The 21,229-nt window shown below is 48.6% G+C and overlaps 1 protein-coding gene across 2 annotated transcripts in view; it reads left to right on the top strand.

Annotated features, from left to right (window-relative positions):
• The window catches only part of LOC122254943 (uncharacterized), a 115,956-nt gene extending 104,423 nt beyond the window's left edge, over positions 1 to 11,533 (top strand). The window contains exon 3 of one of the 2 annotated variants that reach the window (XM_086536542.1): positions 8,562 to 11,533. In XM_086536542.1, coding sequence (XP_086392668.1) covers positions 8,606 to 10,363 — 1,758 coding nt within the window. In that variant the 5' untranslated portion in view covers positions 8,562 to 8,605 and the 3' untranslated portion in view covers positions 10,364 to 11,533. The remainder of the gene's footprint in view (positions 1 to 8,561) is intronic. The other variant, XM_043018828.2, reaches the window with a different exon arrangement.
• The last annotated feature ends 9,696 nt before the right edge of the window (positions 11,534 to 21,229 follow it).

The raw sequence follows: 21,229 nt of genomic DNA, 5'->3' as shown, positions 1-21,229 counted from the left end.
TGATTGCCTGACTCTTCACGTCTCTAGAGGTGGGGGTGGGGGGAAGGGAGAGAGGGGGTTATAGGCCTAGGCTCTGGGTGTCTCGGTCGTGTTGCCTTCACCGAGTGAGCCACGGCACCCTTCCTCCAGTTTCCACTAGGGTTTCCTTTCTCTCCCTTTCATGTAGCTCGGAGATTTTCATGTGCGTGTGTGTGTGTGTGTGCGATGGGCGGTTGGTGCGTTGGGTGTGTGTGTGTGTGTGTGTTTGTTGTGTCTGTGTGTCTCTGTGTGTGTATTTGTATCTGTATCTGTCTGTCTGTATTTATGTCCTTATTTATGTATCACCTTTTCCTAGACATTTCTTCATACTTGTAAAACTCTTGACCTCATCTCTATCGTGCTGTGAAAGGCTTTATTCTTTTTTTTTAACCAGACTCTTATGATCATTGGTTCTGAAATTAATCTTTCTAAGTCGAAATCCCTAGAAATGTACAGATATATATTATCTCTCTCTCTCTCTCTCTCTCTCTCTCTCTCTCTCTCTCTCTCTCTCTCTCTCTCTCTCTCTCTCTCTCTCTCTCTCTCTCTCTCTCTCTCTCTCTCTCTTTGCACTACAAGGCATTAAACGAATTGATAAGACAGGTGTACATTTTTTTCTCTCTGTCGTTTCCTCAAGTTCATTTTGATTTGGGAAAGTGCAATAATATGTTTTAGTGTTTATTTAGAGCCAGATGTAGTAAAAGAGAAAACAATTCAGGAACAAAAAACAAAAAAAGGGGAAGGAAAGTTTGAAAGAAGTCATCATTCTTCGAAAGTTTGAGATTTAGGGGAAGAAAAAAATATTACGTTACTACACAAGGCACCTCGGAAGGCATGGCCGATAGTATTGCTATACCTTACAGTGATTAGTGCCAGAAGAAAGAGTAGATTATAACCTTATAACCTCCCTGATGATAAGTGCCAAGTGGTATTATTCCCCCCTTTTGAAAAGCCTGCACGCACAGCCTTCTTTTCCTTCGGATGCTGAGGGCGAGGGAAGGGTTGCAGCGCCACGGCCTTTCCAGGGAGGAAGAGACTCGGAAAGATGGCGGCCTAGTATCGTTTAGGCCTCCGGGAGGGTGGGGTTAGGGTGGCGCGAGGCAGTAGGCCTAGGCTAGGTGACCAGCGCCACTGGTGTCCCGCGGCCAGCCTGCTCGCCTCCTCCTCTTCCTCCTCTTCCTCCTCTGCCTCCTCCTCCTCCTCCTCCGCGTCCCCGCTGCAGGTTACCATGACAACCGTCCCCTCATACTCGGCCTATGCAAGGGGGAGGAGGACAAATCAATTTCCTAACTTTTTCAGAGTCCTTTTTTTCACTTTTGTGATTTTCTCTTTCTGTTGTTTGTGTAAGAGTGCCGAGTGGTATGCGTCAACCAATGTGCGTATGTACTGTTATGGAGAGACTGACTATATATACGTATGTGATAGATTTTATGTTTGTCGGACTCTTCTTTCCCCCCCTTTTATTTTCATTTCCGTTTTCTTCTTCTTTTTCGTACCTTAGAGAAGAAATAAGAGAACGCTCAGGTCTGCGCACTCAGGTGTTACGGAGGAAGCTTTTGTTACATTGACTCCTTTTCCTTTGAATAGAACAGCTTTCGAAATGGTTTCATGACCACGAGATGAATTCAGTTACTTTGAGATTTTCAGTTGTTTTATTGTACCTTTTTCTCCTTTTTTTCTTTTTTGTTTTCATTTCGTAATTCATTTCGTCCACACCCCTTTTCCCCTTAATCTGCAGCCCCCGGCCCTGCACCCTAGGAGAAGGCCTACCCGCATTTAATAGGATTTTTTTCATCGTCCCTCTCTTTCTCTCCTTCTTTTTCTGTTTTCATCTGTTTCTCTCTCTCTCACTCTCTCGCTCTCTCTATTTATCTCTCTCTCTCTCTCTCTCTCTCTCTCTCTCTCTCTCTCTCTCCCCTTCTCTCTTTCTCTCTTTTTATCTCTCTTTATGTCTTTCTCTTACCGAGTTGTTTGATTATATGCATTTTCTGTATTATTTTTATCATTATTATTGTTATGTACTGTTATTATTATTATTACTGTTATTATTGTTATTATTACTAGCAGTAGTAGTATCATTTTTACTGTTATCATTATTATTATTATTATTATTATTATTATTATTATCTGTTATTATGATCATCCCCATTATTATTGATATCATTATCATTACTAATGTTACCGACATTATTATTATTATTGGAAGATGTTATTAGTTTCATCATCATTATAATCATCACTCTCCTCCCCACTCCCTCTTGCCTCCATTTCCTTTATCTCCTCCTCCCTTTTCCTCCCCCACCCCTTCCCACTCCCCTACCCCCTCTAACCCCACCCCCACGTCCTACGAACATCATTTCCACATCTTCATCATTTCTTACTTTTCTTTCGTCTTCGTCATCAGCAATTTTTTCCTTCTCCTGTCGCCGTTCTTTGTCATTATTAATTACGTGTTTCTTGCGTCGGCTGTCACCTTAAGGCCTTCTTCGTGTGCGCGTGCTGTCTCTTTTTCTCTCTTTTTCTTTCTCGTTCTCTTTCTCCTTTCCTCCTTTCCTCTCTCCTCCGCCCCGTATTCTCTCTCTCTCTCTCTCTCTATCTATATATCTATATATCTATCTATCTCTCCCTATCTCTCTTTCTCTTTCCACCTCTCTTTCTCCTTTTTTCTCTTCCTCCCTCCCTTCTTCTCTTTCTCTCCCTCTTCCCACCTTCCGCCTCCCCTCCCTTCCTCCTTCTCTCTCTCCCTCCTTTCCTCTATAGTCTTCTCCTTCTCCCTCCTTTCCTCCATCCCTCTCTCCTTCACTCCTTCTCTCTCATTCCCCCTGCCCCTTCCTTCTATTTCTCCTCCCACCCACCGTCTCTCCTAGTCTCCCTCCTTTCCTCCCTTCCACCCTCCCTCCCAGTCTCCCTCCTTTCCTCCCTCCCTCCTTTCCTCCCTTCCACCCTCCCTCCCATTCTCCCTCCTTTCCTTCCTCCCTCCCTCTCTCCCTCCTTTCCTCTCTACCTCCCTCCTCCCCCCCACTCACCATCCCTCCCCCTCACCCAACTCTTCAGCGCGCTCTCCCCCTCTCTCTCTTCCCTCCAAGTGATATTCTGGAACATCTCTTGAGGTATTACTGCTGGCATCACCCTCCTCTCTGACCCTTCCTCTCTTCCACGGCCGCTTGTGTGCCTTTCCCCCTCTCTCCCTCGCTCTTCCTTCTTCTGCTTCGCCTTCTTTTTCTTTTTCTTCTTCTTTTCCTTTTTTTTCCCTTATGTGGGGTATTTTTTGTTGTTTCGATTTTTTGAGCTTCAGGTATTTAGTTATTTGTTTTCTTCGTCTGTATGTTTTTATTATTATTATTATTTATTGTGTTTCGAAGCTTGTTATTATGTATTCTTTTTTTTATTCCTTTTTCAGAGGGGACGTTTTAATCCTTTTTTTCTATAGATTCTTTCTCCTCATCACTGCAGCCTTCTACCTTTCATTCAAATAATCCTGTCAGTTTTTTTGGCCCGAGAATCATCCATTACAACTGATGTTATTTTCCTCAAACTCGCAACTTTTTATCGTAGCCTTACACCCCCCCCCCCACCCTCCCCAGTCCCACTCTTTCGCCTCTCTCCCTTTTGCCTTTCACCTCCCCCTTTTCTCTCTTTCCCCTCCTCTTCCTCCTCCTTCTCCTCTTCCTCCTCCTCCTCCTCCTCCTCCTCCCCCTCCCCCTCCTCCTCCTCCTTCTCCTCCTCCTCTACCTCCCCTCTCTCACCCCCACCTCTTTTACTCCCTTGCTCTCTAGGCCGAGAATTTCCGTGTGATGTATAGTGCTGGCGCAACCCCCCGTCCGTGTACACCTTCCAGACGTCCAGCCTACAGGCCTCTTTCGTGTTTACCCCTTTTTCCCCTCTTTCAGTGTCACTTCCCCTGCTCTCTCTCTCTTCTTTTCGAGCATTTATTATTCATTCTCCATCATGTTGTTTGTACAGCGCCAGCGAAAAGCGTGTGTACAGTTTTTCTTTCCATTTTCCTTTTCCTCTTTTTTCATTGGGCTGTGTGTGTGATAACCCAAGCGCTCTCGTCCCCTCCTCCTTCTCCTCCTCCTCCCCCCTCTGCCTCAGGTCCAGTTCTTTCCCCTCTTTCATTCCTAGGCCTAGACGTGGGGGAGAGTAGTGGCCTGGTAGGCTGAAAGGGAGAAAAGGAGAGAGGGAGAGAAAGAGGGAAAAAGAGATAGAGAGAAAGAGGGAGAGAGGGCACATGCTCGGATGGTTTACTGAATTGATTCGTACGCAGGCGAGAGAGAGAGGAGGGGGGGGGGGGAGCGTGAACTTCAAAGTGAAGAATGAAGGAGAGCAAGGGTGTGAGAACACTCGTAAACACAGAGGCCTAAGTTGAAGCAGAGGGCGCTGAAGGGTGGGCGGGGAGGCGAGGCGAGGCTGGGAATGGGAGAATGGGGGAGGGGAGAAGGGAGAACATGCCACTAGGCCTTGGAGTTGAGGGGAGAAAATTTCGGAAAGAGTTGGCCCATAAAGCGTGACTGGAAACGGTTGAGCTTAAGAGGCACTGAACGAGTTATTTTTTTCTTCATTCTACTTGTAGGGAGAACGTACACAAACGCTAGTGTAACGTGCATGCGCTTTCATCTACACGAGTGAAGTCTTTTGAGTTAATGCATTTTTTTTTCTTTCTTTCTTTCTTTCTTTCTTAAATCGTGTTACTTAAGATGTCTTTTGAAGTGTTGCATTTCATGGTTTTTTTTACCGCCCTATAAAAACCTGTTATATTTTATTTACGTGATATAATTTTAAGCCTCCTTATTCTATGAATGTAACTGCACCGAATTTCATAGGCTTTTCATTTCTCTCTCTCTCTCTCTCTCTCTCTCTCTCTCTCTCTATCTATCTATCTCTATCTCTCTCTCCTTTTTCTCTTCCTTTTTCACGAGACCCTTTCTGGAAATTTCAAAAAGAGCTCTGTCACAACAATGTCCTTCTTTTGTCTTTGAAGCGAAACAATATCAACATCCCTTTACGAGATAGTCTTAGAGAACACAATGGATAGATGAAGAAGATATGAAGGCGGAACACAAATACAACGAGGAGTGAACACAAGCGAAAAGAGAGAGAGAGAGAGAGAGAGAGAGAGCGAGAGAGCAAGAGCGAGCGAGAGAGAGGAGAGGAGAGGAGGAGAGGGAAGTTATGATAGATAGAGAAATTCATCAGCAAAGGAGGGGAGTAGGGGATGAGGGAGAGGGGGAGAGAAGGGAGGACATGAAACGAGAGGATGAAAAAAAAGAGGGAAGGAGGGAGAGTGAAGGGAGGGAAGGATCAGTAGGGCACTAATGATCAAGTGTGGAGCAACGCCTCTTGAAAGGGACGTGTGTGTAGAATGCCAGAATAGCTAAGGGGCTCTTGTTTGAGATCAACCGTGTGCTACATAACACACCGAGCTGTTACGGTGGTCAAAGGGGGGAAATATTAGTGTTTTTTTTATGTTCTCTGTCTACATTCCGTGTTGAAAAAGTGGTTATCGAGTGGAAGTTCAAGGTTCAAAGAATATGTTTGTTTGCATGTGTGATTGTGTGTGTGCGTGAGTGAGTGAGTGAATGTGAATTTTGTTCGTATATTAAGTGTTGGAATATATTTGAGACAGTGACTATTGCATTGTACACTATGTCACTACAGAACATAGTGAATATTTGTCGTCTTACATATATTCATCGTGCAGTTGTTACAAAGCGGGCTATAGTTGAGTTGTCGTCCCCGTGAATGAATAATTTTCTTCCTCTTCCTTTCTCGTACATAAATTCTTTGTTATTTACTCTTCCCTGACATCTTTCACTTCAGTAATTCAGCATTCGGACAAATCTTACGTCATAATCATACCGCAGATCTTGTCATAATAGTTACCATAGTAGCCATACAGAATCACGTGACTAACTAGCGAGGGTTGCCATCCCCGCAGCCGGTCTCGGGAAGATCAAACAGTTGCCACAAATGCACCAGCGCGGGCGACATAATCAGATGGCATTTCCCCACGTGGTTAGCGGCAATATAAATGTAAATGTAAGTCATGGAAACCAATTTCTTCGGGGGCGGGTGCAGTGCGCTTTCCAATTTGGCTTGATGCTTGAGAGGCCGACGGGGCTCCTCCTCGGGATGAGACTGGCTCGAGGACGAAGTGGGGGCTCGAGACGCTCGCCGCGGACTTCGGCGGAAACTGTATTGTTTCCTGTTTTCTTTTTTCTTTTCTTTTCTTTTCTTTTCTTTTCTTTTCATTTTTTACGTTGTGGGGGGAGAGGGGGAGGTTTGTTTCTTGACGGTTTGAATTCTAATTCTAATCCCCTCTGTTTTTTATTTTTTTCTCTTCTTCTTCGTCTATATCCTTCCCCTCCCTCTCTTTCCACCTCTTTACCCCTCTTCTTCCTCCTCCTCCTCCTTTTACTCTTCTTCCTCCTCCACCACCACCACCACCACCTCTTACCCCTCTTCCTCCTTAATCTTCATCTACTCCTTCTATTCCGTGTCCTCATCTCGCATCTTGTTAGAAAAAAAAAAAACATTTCCCATGAGAGAATAAATTGAATTCTTCTTTTTATTTTGTTCAAGGATGTATTTCAGTGTCTTGTACTTAGTTTTTCACTCTCCTTTCCATCTCTCTCTCTCTCTCTCTCTCTCTCTCTCTCTCTCTCTCTCTCTCTTTCTCTCGTGGTTTCGGCTCAAAGGAGACCTATAGAAGGGGCCGCTCCCCTTCCCCTCCCCCCTCTCCCATCCCCCATCCCCCTACCCCACCATAATCGTAGCTGAAAAAAGGCGATGAATATTAAATTGTCAGTAGCAGCCGTCCGTGCACTTCAGACTACGATATAGCATGGGGTGTTGGAGAGTAACGATTGTGTGTGTGTGTGTGAGAGAGAGAGAGAGAGAGAGAGAGAGAGAGAGAGAGAGAGAGAGAGAGAGAGAGAGGGAGAAAGAGAAAGAAAGTGAGTGAGTCTGTATGTGTATTTGAGCCTGTTTGTGTGTATGCGTATGTTTGTTTGCGTCTGCATTTGCGTATAAAATACAAGTGTTGATTGATTTGTGTGTGCGAGTCGTGTTAGGTTGATTTAACGCACAATGTATGGGCGTACGAATGAAGGGAGGGGAAGGCAAAGAACCGATTGTTTGAGGGGGAAGGCAAAGGATGGGAGGGAGGGAGGTAGGAGGGGGGAGAAGAAGAATATCGAAGGGGAAGAACCTGAATGCGAGGGGAAGGATGGAATAGGGGGAAAGGGAAGATGGGGAATTGAGTATGAGGGGAGAGAAAGGAGAGTGGAGGGGAGGGGAAAGGAGTGTGACGAGAAGGATGAGATAGGGGAAAGGGAAGAGGAGGAACTGAGTGTGAGGGGAAAAGGAGAGGGGAGGACTGAGAGGAGGCAGGGAAGGATAAGATGAGGAATCGAGCGTAGGGGGAAAAAGAGGGGAGGATTTGAGCATGAGGGGAAGAAGGAGGAAATAGGGAAGGAGGGAGGGGAGTAAGTGAAGGAAGACTCCCTCGTGCCTAATCCTTGTTTTACGACTGCAATCTGGTCATTTATGCCCGTAGTTCATCAATACTGAGGAGGAGGGAGGAGAGGTGGCAAGGTGATGGAAGAGGGGGGGATAGGGGGTGGGAAGGTGATGGAAGAAGGGGTGGGGGGGATGGCAAGGTGATGGAAGAGGGGAGGGGGAAAGGGGGTGGGAATGTGACTGAGAAGGGAGGATGGGGGGTGAGGGGGGGTGATGGCCACCTTGTGCGCATGGAATAAAATCCATGAAGCATCTTCTCGCTTTATCTCTTCGGCTTTACGTTGGGAAAAGTGCTTGCATCTTTTATCATATTTTGCAATTAAAAATCATCATTAGATCGTGTGGTTTTTTTTTTCTTCTTTTTTTTAAGAAGGAACGCTTTACCTCCCCCTCCCCTCTACCCCTCCTCCCATTCCCCCTTGACCACGCCTCCGCCCGCCCTTAGGTGTCAGCCTGTAAGTGACCCCGTGACAAATGATGGGGCACGGGGGACGCCGCTCCACAGGAACCCCCCTCCCTTCCCCTCCCCTCCTTCCCCCTCCTTCGAATATTGTCTTCGCTGGACACATTGGCGGTAGGGGAAGGGGAGAGGAAAGGGGGCGTGGGGGTACTATGGGTAGGCAGGGAAAAGAAATATAGAAACCATCTATATTGGCTCGTTAAAAAAAATGGAGATGGTGGGAGCTATTGTGTATTCGTATCATTCATACAGCTTTGATTTATGTAATTAGTGGGTCAGTTTGATAGGATTAATAGCAATCCGCTTTATCTTACAGTGTTGTGAGTGTGCAATTGTAGATAATGACCATTAAAAACGCAGTTTCCATCGGTCTTCATTATATATTGCTCCGTGTCATGCTGATGGGGCCTGAAAAGTTAATGCTGTCCATCGTGTCAGATGTAATGCGCATGCATTATCTGTGTCGGAGATCTTTTCTTCTTCTTTTTTAGGTGCATGGTGTATGTTGCATAACATTATAATGTATATTAGAGCACAATTAACACTGTTTTCCGCTTTGCAGGGCTGGCGGGAGGCGTGGGGCCCGGCGCAGACACGTGTCCAGTGATGAAAGACGGCGGCGATAGCGACAAGGACCCCGGCAGCGGCGCCCTCACCCACAAGGCGGGCGGGCCGGATTTAGGCATCAGCCTCGGCGCACACCTGGGCGCCAGACACCTGAGCGGTGGCCACCACCACTTGGGGGGCGGCGGAGGCGGCCTACCCGGCTTCCCCGGCCTGCACCACCCACTCCAGCTGGCTGCCCTGTCCTCGCAGCAGCAGGCCGCCGCCGCAGGCATGCTTTACCCGTCCTTACTCGGGCCCAACCTCAGCCCCGCCACTCTGATGGCGTCGCTGGCGGCCGCCCGGTCCACTCACCAGTTCCTAGGAGGTCAGCCGCCCTCGGGGCTCCCGCCCGTGCTGCCTCCCACCTCGGGCACCCTGGCCAGCCTGCACGCCACGCTGGCCGCCGCTGACACGTCGCGCCAGCGGGATCTCCTGGCCACTATGGCCGCTGCGGACTCCGTGCGTCAGCGAGAACTTCTCGCAACTCTGTCCAAGCTCGCCACTACCTCAGCCAACTCGTACCTGCCGCACCACGACTCGCCCGTCAAGCCGGACTCCGCCGTGGAGTCGGGGCGACGTGGCAGTTCGTTGTCGCCAGCGTCGTTCTCGTCGTCCAGTGGGATCGGCGGGTCCCCGTCCCTCGCGCCGCCCCTCAGTCACCCCAGTCTCATCGGCGCGTCCCTCGCGGCCGCCACGACGACGGGCGGCCTGGGGTCGGAGACGCCCTCGCCCACCCTCGGCTCGTCCCCGCCCGGGAGTAACGGACGCCTGGACCCCTACACCAGCACGACGCCCGCACGGAAGGCCTCAGCCGGCCGACCTGACCGTGTCTTTACGTGCAAGATCTGCAACCGAAGCTTCGGCTACAAGCATGTCCTCCAGAACCACGAGCGGACCCACACGGGCGAGAAGCCCTTCGAGTGCAAGGAGTGCCACAAGCGGTTCACGCGGGACCATCACCTCAAGACGCACATGCGGCTTCACACGGGCGAAAAGCCCTACCACTGCACCCACTGCGACCGCCAATTCGTCCAGGTAGCCAACCTTCGTCGCCACTTGCGCGTCCACACTGGAGAGCGGCCGTACGCTTGCGAACTCTGCTCCTCGAGGTTCTCCGACTCCAACCAGCTCAAGGCTCACATGCTCATCCACAAGGGCGAGAAGCCGTTCGAGTGCGTGCGGTGTTCGGGCAAGTACCGGCGGCGCCACCACCTGATCCACCACAAATGCCCCAACGACCCCGACAGCGACAAGCGCGTGGAGGCCATCCAGTACAGTGAGACGACCTTCGCTGAGAGCGACACGTACTCCATAGGGCCGGAAGAAGAAGAGGAGGAGGACTTCCCCGAGGAGGAACTGGCGCCGCCCGCGACGCTCCTGGAGGAGGAACCTCTTCAGCTGGAGAAGCGGCGGGAGCGGAAGAGCCGCGACCCCCGGCGCGTGATCAGTCACCCCATGAGCGGCTTGATGAACAGCGGCCGCCTGGCCGACGCCGCCCACCTCCTGCGGGGCCTCCACTCCACCCTCCCGGAGCAGACGGAGCCCGAGGACCTCAGTGTGGCCAGCACGCGTCGGGACAGAAATTACTCGGGGATGTCAGCTGTCTCCAGCGTGTCGGGCTATCCTGTCGGGGACCTCGATTACTCCCGAGACTCTCTAGGTGGGTCACGTGACGACGACGCGACGAGCGACGGAGGCGACGACCACAGGTACCCTCGTCACAGTGACGACGAAGAGCCCATGTCCTCGCACTCATGAAGGACGCGTCGAGCCGCCGACGACCCCTTCACTGCGCCCGCGTCAGGGCAGACAACGATTCAGGGACTCTGATCTACAAGCGACTCGTCGCTGAAGCCAATATCAGCCCTCCATGTCTACCTCAGGGGCGGACCACACGCCCACGCGCCTGCACGCCCGCACGACACACCGCCGAGGTGCTGTGTGCCACCTATCGCTCGCCGCCCGGCGCCCCTTGTTGGAGTTGAGAGAATATTTATATATAGGGCGCCGGGCGACGTGCACGGTGCCGTCCCTTCTTGTGTTTACACCCCATTCCCCTCCCCCTTCTCACTCCGCCATGTTTCCTGGTATCTATAAGGATAAATCAGATGACTGGAGGCCTTTGGTCTGTCTCCTTCCGACTCGCACGCATCATTACCCACACGAATACCGTTGCCAAACTGGAACTAATCTCAGGATTCGCCAACGGCGTCCCGGACAGGGCTATGTAACCCCTCAGCAGGGGAGAGGTGTCAAGGCTGACAATTTCAGTAGGTCTGTAACACTTAATTTACTTAGTGAAAACGTCTCCTTTCCACAATTGTTGTTTAGTTAATACGATAACTGAGGTTATCACTGGAACAAGCAAATGTATGAGATAAGTCATTCATGAATATCAACTGAAACAGAGCTGGATATGAAAAGATTCATTAACGATACTCCATAATTCTGCTCATTCTGTTCCCGCGACCGCTGTAAGGCAATCGTTCCCCAAGATCAAACGTCTCCGAAAACACCGCAGTTTCAAAATCTCGAAGCGTTTCCTTTTTCAAGATTCCTCGGACGAAGAAAGAGGAATCGCCTCCAGATGTGTCATTACGATCTCCCCTTTCTTGTTGGTCGTCCACGTTGAGCGCCTGAAGTTTGTCAACAGGACACGAGTGTGAGTTATATATAGAACGAAACAGCACTTCACGCGGCGGTTGTTGTTGTCCCCCCAACACTAATCTCAACCTGTGACGTTGTCATCGCTAACCATTAGTCTCATGTCACACCCGCGTCACACTGTAACGATGCGCTGAGACGCCGGCGTAACGGCAAATAGGAGTTGTCTGGTTTGCTCTCTTCTCTCTCTCTCTCTCTCTCTCTCTCTCTCTCTCTCTCTCTCTCTCTCTCTCTCTCTCTCTCTCTCTCTCTCTCTCTCTCTCTCTCTCTCTCTCTCTCTCTCTCTCTCTTCTCTCTCTCTCTCTCTTCTCTCTCTCTCTCTCTCTCTCTCTCTCTCTCTCTCTCTCTCTCTCTCTCCTCTCTCTCTCTCTCTCTCTCTCTCTCTCTCTCTCTCTCTCTCTCTCTCTCTCTCTCTCTCTCTCTCTCTCTCTCTCTCTCTCTCTCTCTCTTCTCTCTCTCTCTCTCCTCTCTCTCTCTCTCTCTCTCTCTCTTCTCTCTCTCTCTCTCTCTCTCTCTCTCTCTCTCTCTCTCTCTCTCTCCTCTCTCTCTCTCTCTCTCTCTCTCTCTCTCTCTCTCTCTCTCTCTCTCTCTCTCTCTCTCTCTCTCTCTCTCTCTCTCTCTCTCTTTCTCTCTTTCTCTCACTCACTCACTCACTCAGTCAGTTTCTCAGTCTGTGTCTGTGTATATATATATGCATATATGTGTGTGTATGTGTATATATATATATATATATATATATATATATATATATATATATATATATATATATATATATATATAACTTTTTTCTTTCTTTCTTCCTTCAATCACTCAGTCAAGCACTCCGTCACTCCTCTCTTTTCTTCCCTCCTCCCTCCCTCTATCCTTCCCTCTTTCCCTCCTTCTCCCTACTCTCTCTCTCCTTCTCTCTCTCACCTGATTCAGCTTCTCCTTACACACACCTATTATTTCTATCCTTCTATCTACCTATCTCTGCATCACGCGTTCCCTTTTAGACCTCCTGTCCTTAGTCAAGTGGGCGCCATTAGGGGAGAAAGGCCGTGGGGGGGGTGAGGTTGGGTTCAGGATAAGTTCATTTTACAGCCTGTTGGCCCGGTAAATTTGCACGTCTATTTGTTACTGCGGCGCGGCGTGGCGGCCTTCGCGAATTCCGACCGTCACCTTTGTGCGAGCGGCCCGAGCTGAACAGGGAACCGCCGGGGAACATCCTCCATTTCTCCGTTCTCCCTCCCCCCCCCTTGTACCTCCCCCATCCCCTAACCCCCAAGCCACCCCCACGATGTGTTGTTCCTCCGGGGGTTCTCTTGGCGTAACCCATGACGCACCTCTTCTTGTTTTCGCGAGAGGGATGTGAAGCCAGATCTGTTGTTTTTTTTGTTTTCTTTTTTTCTTTTTCTTTTTTTTTTCCTTTTATAATTTTTAGGGGATTGTTTTTTGTCGATTTGAAAAATAGTTTCGTTTGTTTATTTATGAATTTACTTAATTTGAGGATGGACGGGAGGGGAGGGGGTTAGACTAGTTGTGTTTGCGAATTTGAGGAAGGCCAGTTGTCCGTTAGTGAAAGGCCTCTCATTATCCTTCCTCCGCGCCGGCGTCGGGCCACGCGGTTCCCCGACAGCGCTCGTCCACGTAATGACTCTAACCATCGCCGGCATCAAGGTCCGTCTGTGGGAAGGCCTTCCGACGGTGGCTCCTTTCACGAACACTTTCGCTTGCCGTTCTCTCAATCCTGATTTTCTAAACGATCGCGAAACCGTCCCGTAAGATGATTAACGAGGGCGCGGAGCAGGTAGCGAGGGCCGGCAAGCACCCCGCGCGGCCCAAGCACAACGGGTGGACAGATGATGCGCGGCCTTGTAGCCTGACGCTCCGGGGACGTGTTTGTGCGGCCGCGGCGGGTAAGCCAGGGTAATGACTTTCACATGCGGGGCCTCACACGGTGACGAGGGATGTGCGCGAACGACTGGATTTTTGCACAACTCGCTTTGTTCTTTTTTTCTCTCTCTCATGCACGCTTTACTTTTTTTTCTGCATTCTCTGATTCAGCCACTTTTTTTTTTATACATCCAGTGATTTAGCTTATTTTCATACATCGCTTGTATCACATTTGAAGTAATAGTTCATCTTATCAGCCCTTTCAAGAGCGGATAACCCAACGCAGCCTTTTCATGACCTATTTCATACGCTTGACTTGCGCCAGGGAAGGAGGAGGAGGAGGAGGAGGAAGATCAGAGCGCGTGTTTACAACTCTCGAGGAAAGGAGAAGATTTCGCAAACAGCCAGAATGTGCCAAATGAAGCACAAAAGGTAAGATTTTGTGGGCGATTGAACCCCGGCGCTTTGAGGCCTCCGAACCCCCGCTGAGGCCGTGAATCCCATTCCGGGAAGCCTCGATCACGTTTCACCGCCGTTACGGCCACGCGGACGGAACTCGCGGATGGTAATTGTACCTTCGGGGGCCCCGTCCGTCGTCCGCCGGTTCTTATCGTGCACGCGCATTGTAATAACACGAGCGGTTTTATCGACGGTGTTCGTGGGTCTTTGAATGATACAGCGACGGAGAGGAGGCGACCTTAGCTCTGCCAGGACATCCTGCCAACAGACATTCCATTAGGAGAGGCCATGCGGCGGCTGTGGCCCGGGCCGCTCCTATGTTCATTAGTTCCTAGTCTCCGTGCATTTCTCCGCCTTTGTTCCCTCCCATTGTCGCGCCGGGTTGGCCCTCAGAGAGAGTGATATATCAATGCGGATGTTCCCTGTGGGCCGCACTTCGGCTGCGGGACCACGGCGCGGCCATGGGCGGGCCAGAGGAGAGACATGCTGGCACGCGGAGGCAAAGCGGCCCGTTCGAGGTCAGGGGATGGACGACGCCCGCGAAACAGTTAGGAGACGGGCGTTCGTCCGCCCTCCTGGCCCCGTCCGGACCCCGCCCACACACTCGTTGTTGCTCAGGGATGACGATAATAACGACGTCTTTCACAAGTGAACTTCCTCTGCCTTTTCCCTTCCCTCGCCGCCACCGGCAGGAGGGCGACCCTGGCCCCTCGTCTCAGGAGTGTGTGCAATATTATGTAAGACTTTAACTCGCCGAGGCCGCCCTCCTTCGCCGCCTCCTTCAGGCTGACCCCATCCTCCTTTTCTCTCCCGCCCCCTCTGTCCCCCCTAGTATGTTCTGCCTTTCACCGCGGACGGCAAGGTTTATCAGAGTGTTACCCGACGGGTGGCATACGAGGGCATTGTGCAATAGTGGGCGTGGCGAGGACGGTGGGCGTGTGCGATGCCGCCCCGCCCGGTGTGTGTAAGAGACTTTCCGGTTAAAAGGAAGAACAACCGGTGTTCCTCTCCCAGGATGTTCGTGTGTGCATGTGTGTCCCTGTAGCTTGTTGCACAGATTGCAGATCACACCCACATCCACAGCAACATCAGCAGATCCTAGCCTATCCAGTAACACTCGCATATAAATCGATACTTCCACAGTGATGTGTTATCATATTATGTGTTATAAGAAACAGAACGATTTCATGCTTCCAGTGATAAGATTACTCTGTCGAACAACAGTTCATGCCTCAAGAACTTGTGTAATACTTGAGTGACAAATGTAAGAGCTTGGAAGAGGCGCTGGCCCTTGTGTTGTGTGCGAGAGGACCCGCCTGTGGTAGATATGAACGGCCGGCGATTGAATGCTCGACATTTTAATTCAACGGCAGGCCTATTAGTGTGTGGGTCAAATGATAGAAGTGTTTATGGTTCAGTGTAAAAGCTGGTCTTTGTTAACTTCTTGCAACGTGTCCAGTCAGAAATTCAGGGATCAATTTGCTTCCGGATGACTCCTTTGATCGGAGCAGATTGTTTTTGTTTTTTTTCGTTTTTTTTTTCTTTTAGTAGTATAATTTTGTTTTATGATTACTTCTGATTATTATTTTCCATTTTCTTTTCTTGTAAAGTTAAGTTGTGAGAACCAGTGTGTTAGATTTAGGCATGAGTTATACACCATGGTCAAATTACTTGCTTGATGTTGTGCAAGTTTTCGTTCTTCTGCTGTCCCGGATGAACTTGGACGAGGGCAAGTCCTGACCGCGAGGCCCTCGGAATTTATGTTGGTGAAATTTAACCTAAACTTAATCTAGATCAAGTTGGTAGTTTGATATGGGCATGAGGAGGGGGGTCTCCTGCCCCCCCTCCCGTTCATACAGGGTCTTAAACTATAGAGTTCACTCCCACACTCTTTCTGCTGGTCCGGGCAAGGGCGGTCGCACCCCGCACCGCGAGACGTCTGCTCTGTAAGTAAGAAAAACAAAAGAAAAACCTTCAAAGAATAAAACTTACGGTCAGACATTTAAACCACAACTTTTATAGCACAGAACATCCTCATACGACAATATCATTGCCACCGTTGATACCGTGTTCTTCTCATCTCGGCTGTCTGTTGCAACATGCAAGACAGGTATTTCGGAGAGCGAGGGCGTCTCCGGCTGCGGGGGAGCTGTCTGCGCCGCGAACCTATGGGAGGGTGTCTGGAGGCCGGGTACTTGTGCGTAGTTAAGTGTAAAGAAATATTATCGTGGCGTCGCGAGCAATGATGAAGACGAGGGGATGCCAGTGAGGGTCGTCGCCCCCCCCCCTTCTCCACCCCTCCACTCCCTCCCTTACCCCCGCCCCACCCCGTCATGGCTAGAGGCGCAGGGAAGGGAGGGGGACGGGGAGGGGCGATGGGTGTCACTGCAACCCCCTCTCAAGGAAGCTCAATATTTCTACAGTTGTCGCGCATGTGTTAAGAGTCATTCTTATCTTCGAATTAAACAATCAAATATGTACATAAGCAATATATCAACTGATGAATCAGTCAGTGTCAGATAAGTCATGATGATAACTGATGATACAAGTTCGCGAGGGAGAGATAAAGAAAAAAAAAGAAAAAAAAGAACACAGTAGCCAACTCCAAGCCATCATGTGTGTAGACGCATACCCTTCCATTTCGCTCATAATACTGTATATAAGGATCAAGTTCTTTTGTTGTTTACTCTAATTGATAATCGGCCCTAATACAAAGCAGTTCCTCTTTAAAAAAAAAGCTCCAATAATGTATGAGTGTCCACGTGTTGTTGTTTATGTTAAGGGCGTGCATGCGGGGGCGGCGCTGTCTTGTGACGTCAGCCGCCGACCGCAGCACGAGCATCAGACCAAGATTGCGGTTGCCATCGGTCTGGGCGTCAGCGTAGACACAGGCGCTTATTATTGTTATTCTTCATTACGCTGACGCTCACACTCGGCTTTCGCTGCGGGAAGGTAACGCGAGAGTGCGTGGGTCCTCGTTACTAAGGCGTTGAGAATGATGTTATTTTTGTATTGCGAGGACTCAGGCGCGACTCTGGACCTTCCTTCTTCACCTTTCATTAGATTCCTCTCTCTTTTGATTTTCCTTCTGTGTCTGCTAAACCTCTTCTCACCCTCTTGGTCCTCTCCGTGTATGTCTTCGTCTCAACTATTCATTCATTCAATTGACTAGTGATTCGTTCCTCTTGCTGTCGGTGCCACAAGTACATAAGCATTCAGGTGCATTTTCACATGCTGATTTTCAAAAGTTTATATGTAGTTTTTCCTTTCTTTTCCTGTTTCCCGGTCCGTCGCACTTTTGTGCATCTTAAACCGAGCCATGTACCATTTTCCCCTTTCCCCTTCGTTTTTTTTTTTCTCCTCTTTTTCCGAGTCCCGTTCCTAGGAGACCCTCTTTACGGATCTTCCATTCTGGTTACGTAAGAGAGACGATGGTTGAACAGCCACAGGTCACTTGTCCTTGTTTATTTCCTCAGATAGTCTTTACTGCAGCGACCATCTATCTCCATGTCAACCCGGTACCATCCAGTGTAATGTTTTATGTTTGTCTATCCCGGTAGCCTTATTTTGCCTTGCATCATATTGTAACTTGTCCTGTAAATCCCGGTTTTTGAGACAGGGATTATGCCATACACCAGTTTCAACCTCCTTTATTTTGTGAACCATTGTATCCTCCTCTAGTACGCTGTGAAGTCTGTCTGGACCACCAAATGTACTGTGTCAATCTGTGCCCAGGCGACGCTGTATCTGCCGAGCACGTGTCGCCTGCATTACCTTGTATGCTTGTGTTAGTGTACCTGCCACGACTGCCTGCCGTCAAACACTCGGTCCAGGCGGGTTACCTTGTTGAATATATGATTATTTTGGTTTAGTGAATAATGGCCAGATTTTTATATTGTGCTAATTATTAATCAGAATTTTAAAGACATGGATCTTATATGTATTTTGTATTACACCGTCACCTCTGACCTCGCAAGCCACATAGTTAAAATATTTAGGTATCACTGTATAGATTATAACAGATATAACAATGTCATATTTGCTACTCATGTTAATATGAACCAGTTGTTTATATTTCTGTAGCAAATGCCATTTTTTGTAACTGATATCATGTTTGAATTCCAATTATATCAATAATGCCTACGTGAAGTGCAGATGCTCATTGTACCCAGCAGTGTGCCTGGTGTGGACGAGTGATCTGGCACCCTCACGCGGGCACCCACTGCTAGTTAGATGCCCCGCTGGCTCCATCTGAAAATGTTCACACTGCAGACGATGTGATTATGTCATGATTACTGCGCTTTATATTATATTTATCAGCTGCTGCTTTGATTGCCTCTGGATCCTGGCGCTCATCGGAGGGACGCTGGAGGGACGCCTACGGTCGAAGTTGCTTGGCGGGCAATGCAAGAGGACATCCAGCGGTGAGTCACACATACAGAATTTTACCGTGTTTACTGAACAGGCGTCGATACACATAACTACTTGTTTACTGAATTTTTACTTTTGTTTTTAGTTCTCTTATTAGTTGATAACTGGTACTAACGAAATGCTCACTTCATCTGGACAGGATTAACACTACAATGTATTAGTCTTTCGATTTAGAATAGATATTGGCCATAACGGACTTGAAACTCGATTTCCTGCGTTTGATCAACAAGGAAATCATGCTATTGATTTTCTCCTGCATCCCCTTAGGCCTCTCTAGGCAGCGCAGGACCCTTCCCCAATGCGTGTTGAATTTTATAACAAAATCACAGCAGAACAGTTGCAAGAAAAGATGCATTTCGAAAGGATAAAATGTGCAATTATAGAAGAATGACAATTATAAAACGGAGCCCAGCTTCCGACAGAATCGGGGAGCCGCAAATTTAAGTTCCCGTTAACGTGCGGCGCGATAGGCCGAGGGTCACAAGTGAGGGCTGAATTTTTTCCCCTCTCGATCAGCTGACTCACGCGGTGTACGAACCCATTCAATCTTCCGGATCGTAAAGTCGTAAATGTTTGTTTTATTTTCGTTGTTGTTTTTGTCTTCTTCTTTTTTAATGATAGATTCACATGTTCTTACTTTCTCTTGAAGGAAATAAATCTTGCATAAGAACGAAGAAGCCAAGACATCGCCATCCCATTAAAGCAGAAAGTGTTGCATAGACTTCGGACATGTCGACTGCAGTTTGTAGTAAGAGAGAAAAAAAGCGAAACGGTGATGGGTCGCGAGGGGTTCGCCGAGTGAGGGGAGGGGAAGGGAAGGGAGAGGAGGGGAGGGGAGGGGAAGATCAGAGCGAGAGCGGGAGATCCGGAACGCACCCGCGTCGTAGGCCTTCCAAATTCCCATCATGGAACGAAACAGTCCTCACCGTTCCGTGATAACCACCTCTTTTTTCCCCCTCTTCTCCTTCTTCTACTGATTCTTCTTTCCCTTTCTGTTTCTTCTTGCCCTCGCGGTGATATGACCACAGAAAGGAGAACTTGGGAATTTGGAAAGAAGGGAGGCTCTGGCCGAGCAATTTTGTGAGACACCGAAAGAAATTAGGCCTATGTTACCCTTCCCACTTCCAGGCACCTAATGGCCGACAGCGCAGGGGAGACGTTAATGATATCCTTGATAAAAATGCTCCTGCCAGATAAGAGCCTTAGGCCTAGGCGATGCTGACAGCAAGCGGTGATAAAGTTGGAATTGCTAGATTGTTAAATCACCCTTTGCATCCCTCATCTTAATGGGAGCCGGAGCCAGGCGAAGCTTCCGCTGTAAACATCCTTCGACTGGGAGGGGAGAGAGAGAGAGAGAGAGAGAGAGAGAGAGAGAGAGAGAGAGAGAGAGAGAGAGAGAGAGAGAGAGAGAGAGAGAGAGAGAGAGAGAGGCCGAGTTGTAAAGTGAAGCGAGGGGAAAATCCCTCCCAGAGAATTCATTTCACAGGAGAGAGTCGGGCGAGTGTTGACAGGAACCCTGGCGGCCGTTTAGGGATCTCGACCAGTAATGCACCTGAAGGACTAAGTTTTTTAGGCTCCTTTTTTCTACCCCTTTTGATCCCGGGACTGGTTCTTCCGGGCCGGGCCAGGCGACAAAAACACGCCATAAACCACGCCGTCAACACACCGAGTAAAGAGTTAAGACATTAGCAGTAAAATGCGGTCAGGTGCAGTGGCCCCTTCCACGCTCATAGAAAACGAGCAGCAGTAACGACCGAGGGAGTGAGGCTTTGCTTTTGTTGAACTGTGATCAATACAGTGAATGTAATTGTACTTTTCTAAAGGAATTTATTCACTCACTATTCAGAGATAGTCTAACACCAGTTCACGAGATTTTTTTATTTTACTGCACTTGCCTTGGAACAGCAAGAAAATCACAGACTCTGTTGCCGTCCGTGCATTGTTTCCCTCTTTTTTTATGAATGAATGCGTCCGATTGATACCTCTGAATCTGCCAATATAAAACACAAACAATGCTTCCCTTCACTCTAAGCATACTTGCTAGAAAATCACCCCTCCTGCACCCAATCAAAACGATTACATTAGAAAGAGAACATGTAAATAAAGTCAGAGTCTCCCCTGTAAGCCGTCACGCCACAATCTCGGCGGTGGGGCGGGTGGAAGGGGTAGGGTAGGGGAGGGGGGGCACACCTAGGCCTCAACCCTACCATAACAATAAAGAGTTAGGACATAAACCATAAACTTATACTGCCGCCGTAACCGCAAGGGATAAGTTATGCATTTTTTGCGTGTGTGTGTCTCTCTCTCTGCCTACATGCGTGCTGGGAAACCGCCTGCATTGGCTTTTAGGTTGTCTGCGTCGGAAAACATTCACTTTAATGGGCATTTCTGGTGAATAACACTAGGCGAATGGATTGTTATGTGAAGAGCTTTTGATTTTTGTTCGATTTGGGTATTCTGTTGTTTGTAGATTCGGCGATTGCGTTGTTGTTAATTATTTAACTATTTATGTCTTTCTTTATATTTTCTCCGTTCGTAATATTCTGAATTATAATACACACTTTCGTTATTATTTATGGTGTTAATCGTTTTCGAAATAATCGAGATATGACTACTATGTATTCAGCCATTTCAAGTTCAGACTTATTTCTCTCCGTCAAACTATGGTGCAGTTAATCCAAAAGTAATAATTCTCATTATTGTACAGCTTTCCCTTGGTTAACGTATTGTTACTTCGCGGTAAAGCGGGAAGGGGGGGAGGTAATTTTCCTAGATGGAAGAACAATTCCTTTGCCATTTCGTCCCCTTCCGCCCCCACCCCTACCCCTGCCCCAAACCTCCTCGCAAAACAAAGAACTTGACGACACCCTTGACAGCCTTCTGTCATTTGTCTTTCCGAGCTGCAGTCGCGAATCACCGTCCTGTCACACCCCTGCCCCCCCCCTCTCCCCCTGTCTCACCCCCCCCCCTTCCACACACTCTTCCGTTTTTCCTCTTTGTCGCTAATGATTCGAAACGTCTGATGTTTATCTTTCTAACGTTGTGCTGCATAGGGGGTGGGGGGTGGAGGGGAGGGGGGAAGGGGGAAGGTTTCGATAGTGTCATTTTATTTTTATTTAACTTATTTTTCGTAACGGAGACAGAGGAGGGAGTTTGTACTTTTTCGGCAATTAAGCAGTCTATAAATTTGTACAA

The sequence above is a fragment of the Penaeus japonicus genome, unplaced genomic scaffold, assembly GCF_977035675.1.
Source record: "Penaeus japonicus unplaced genomic scaffold, GWHDUDI00000001_assembly GWHDUDI00000004, whole genome shotgun sequence".
In the NCBI taxonomy this organism is placed as follows: Eukaryota; Metazoa; Arthropoda; class Malacostraca; order Decapoda; family Penaeidae; genus Penaeus; species Penaeus japonicus.
The sequence above is the reverse complement of the archived record's forward strand: the minus strand, read 5'-3'. Positions and strand labels throughout refer to the sequence as shown.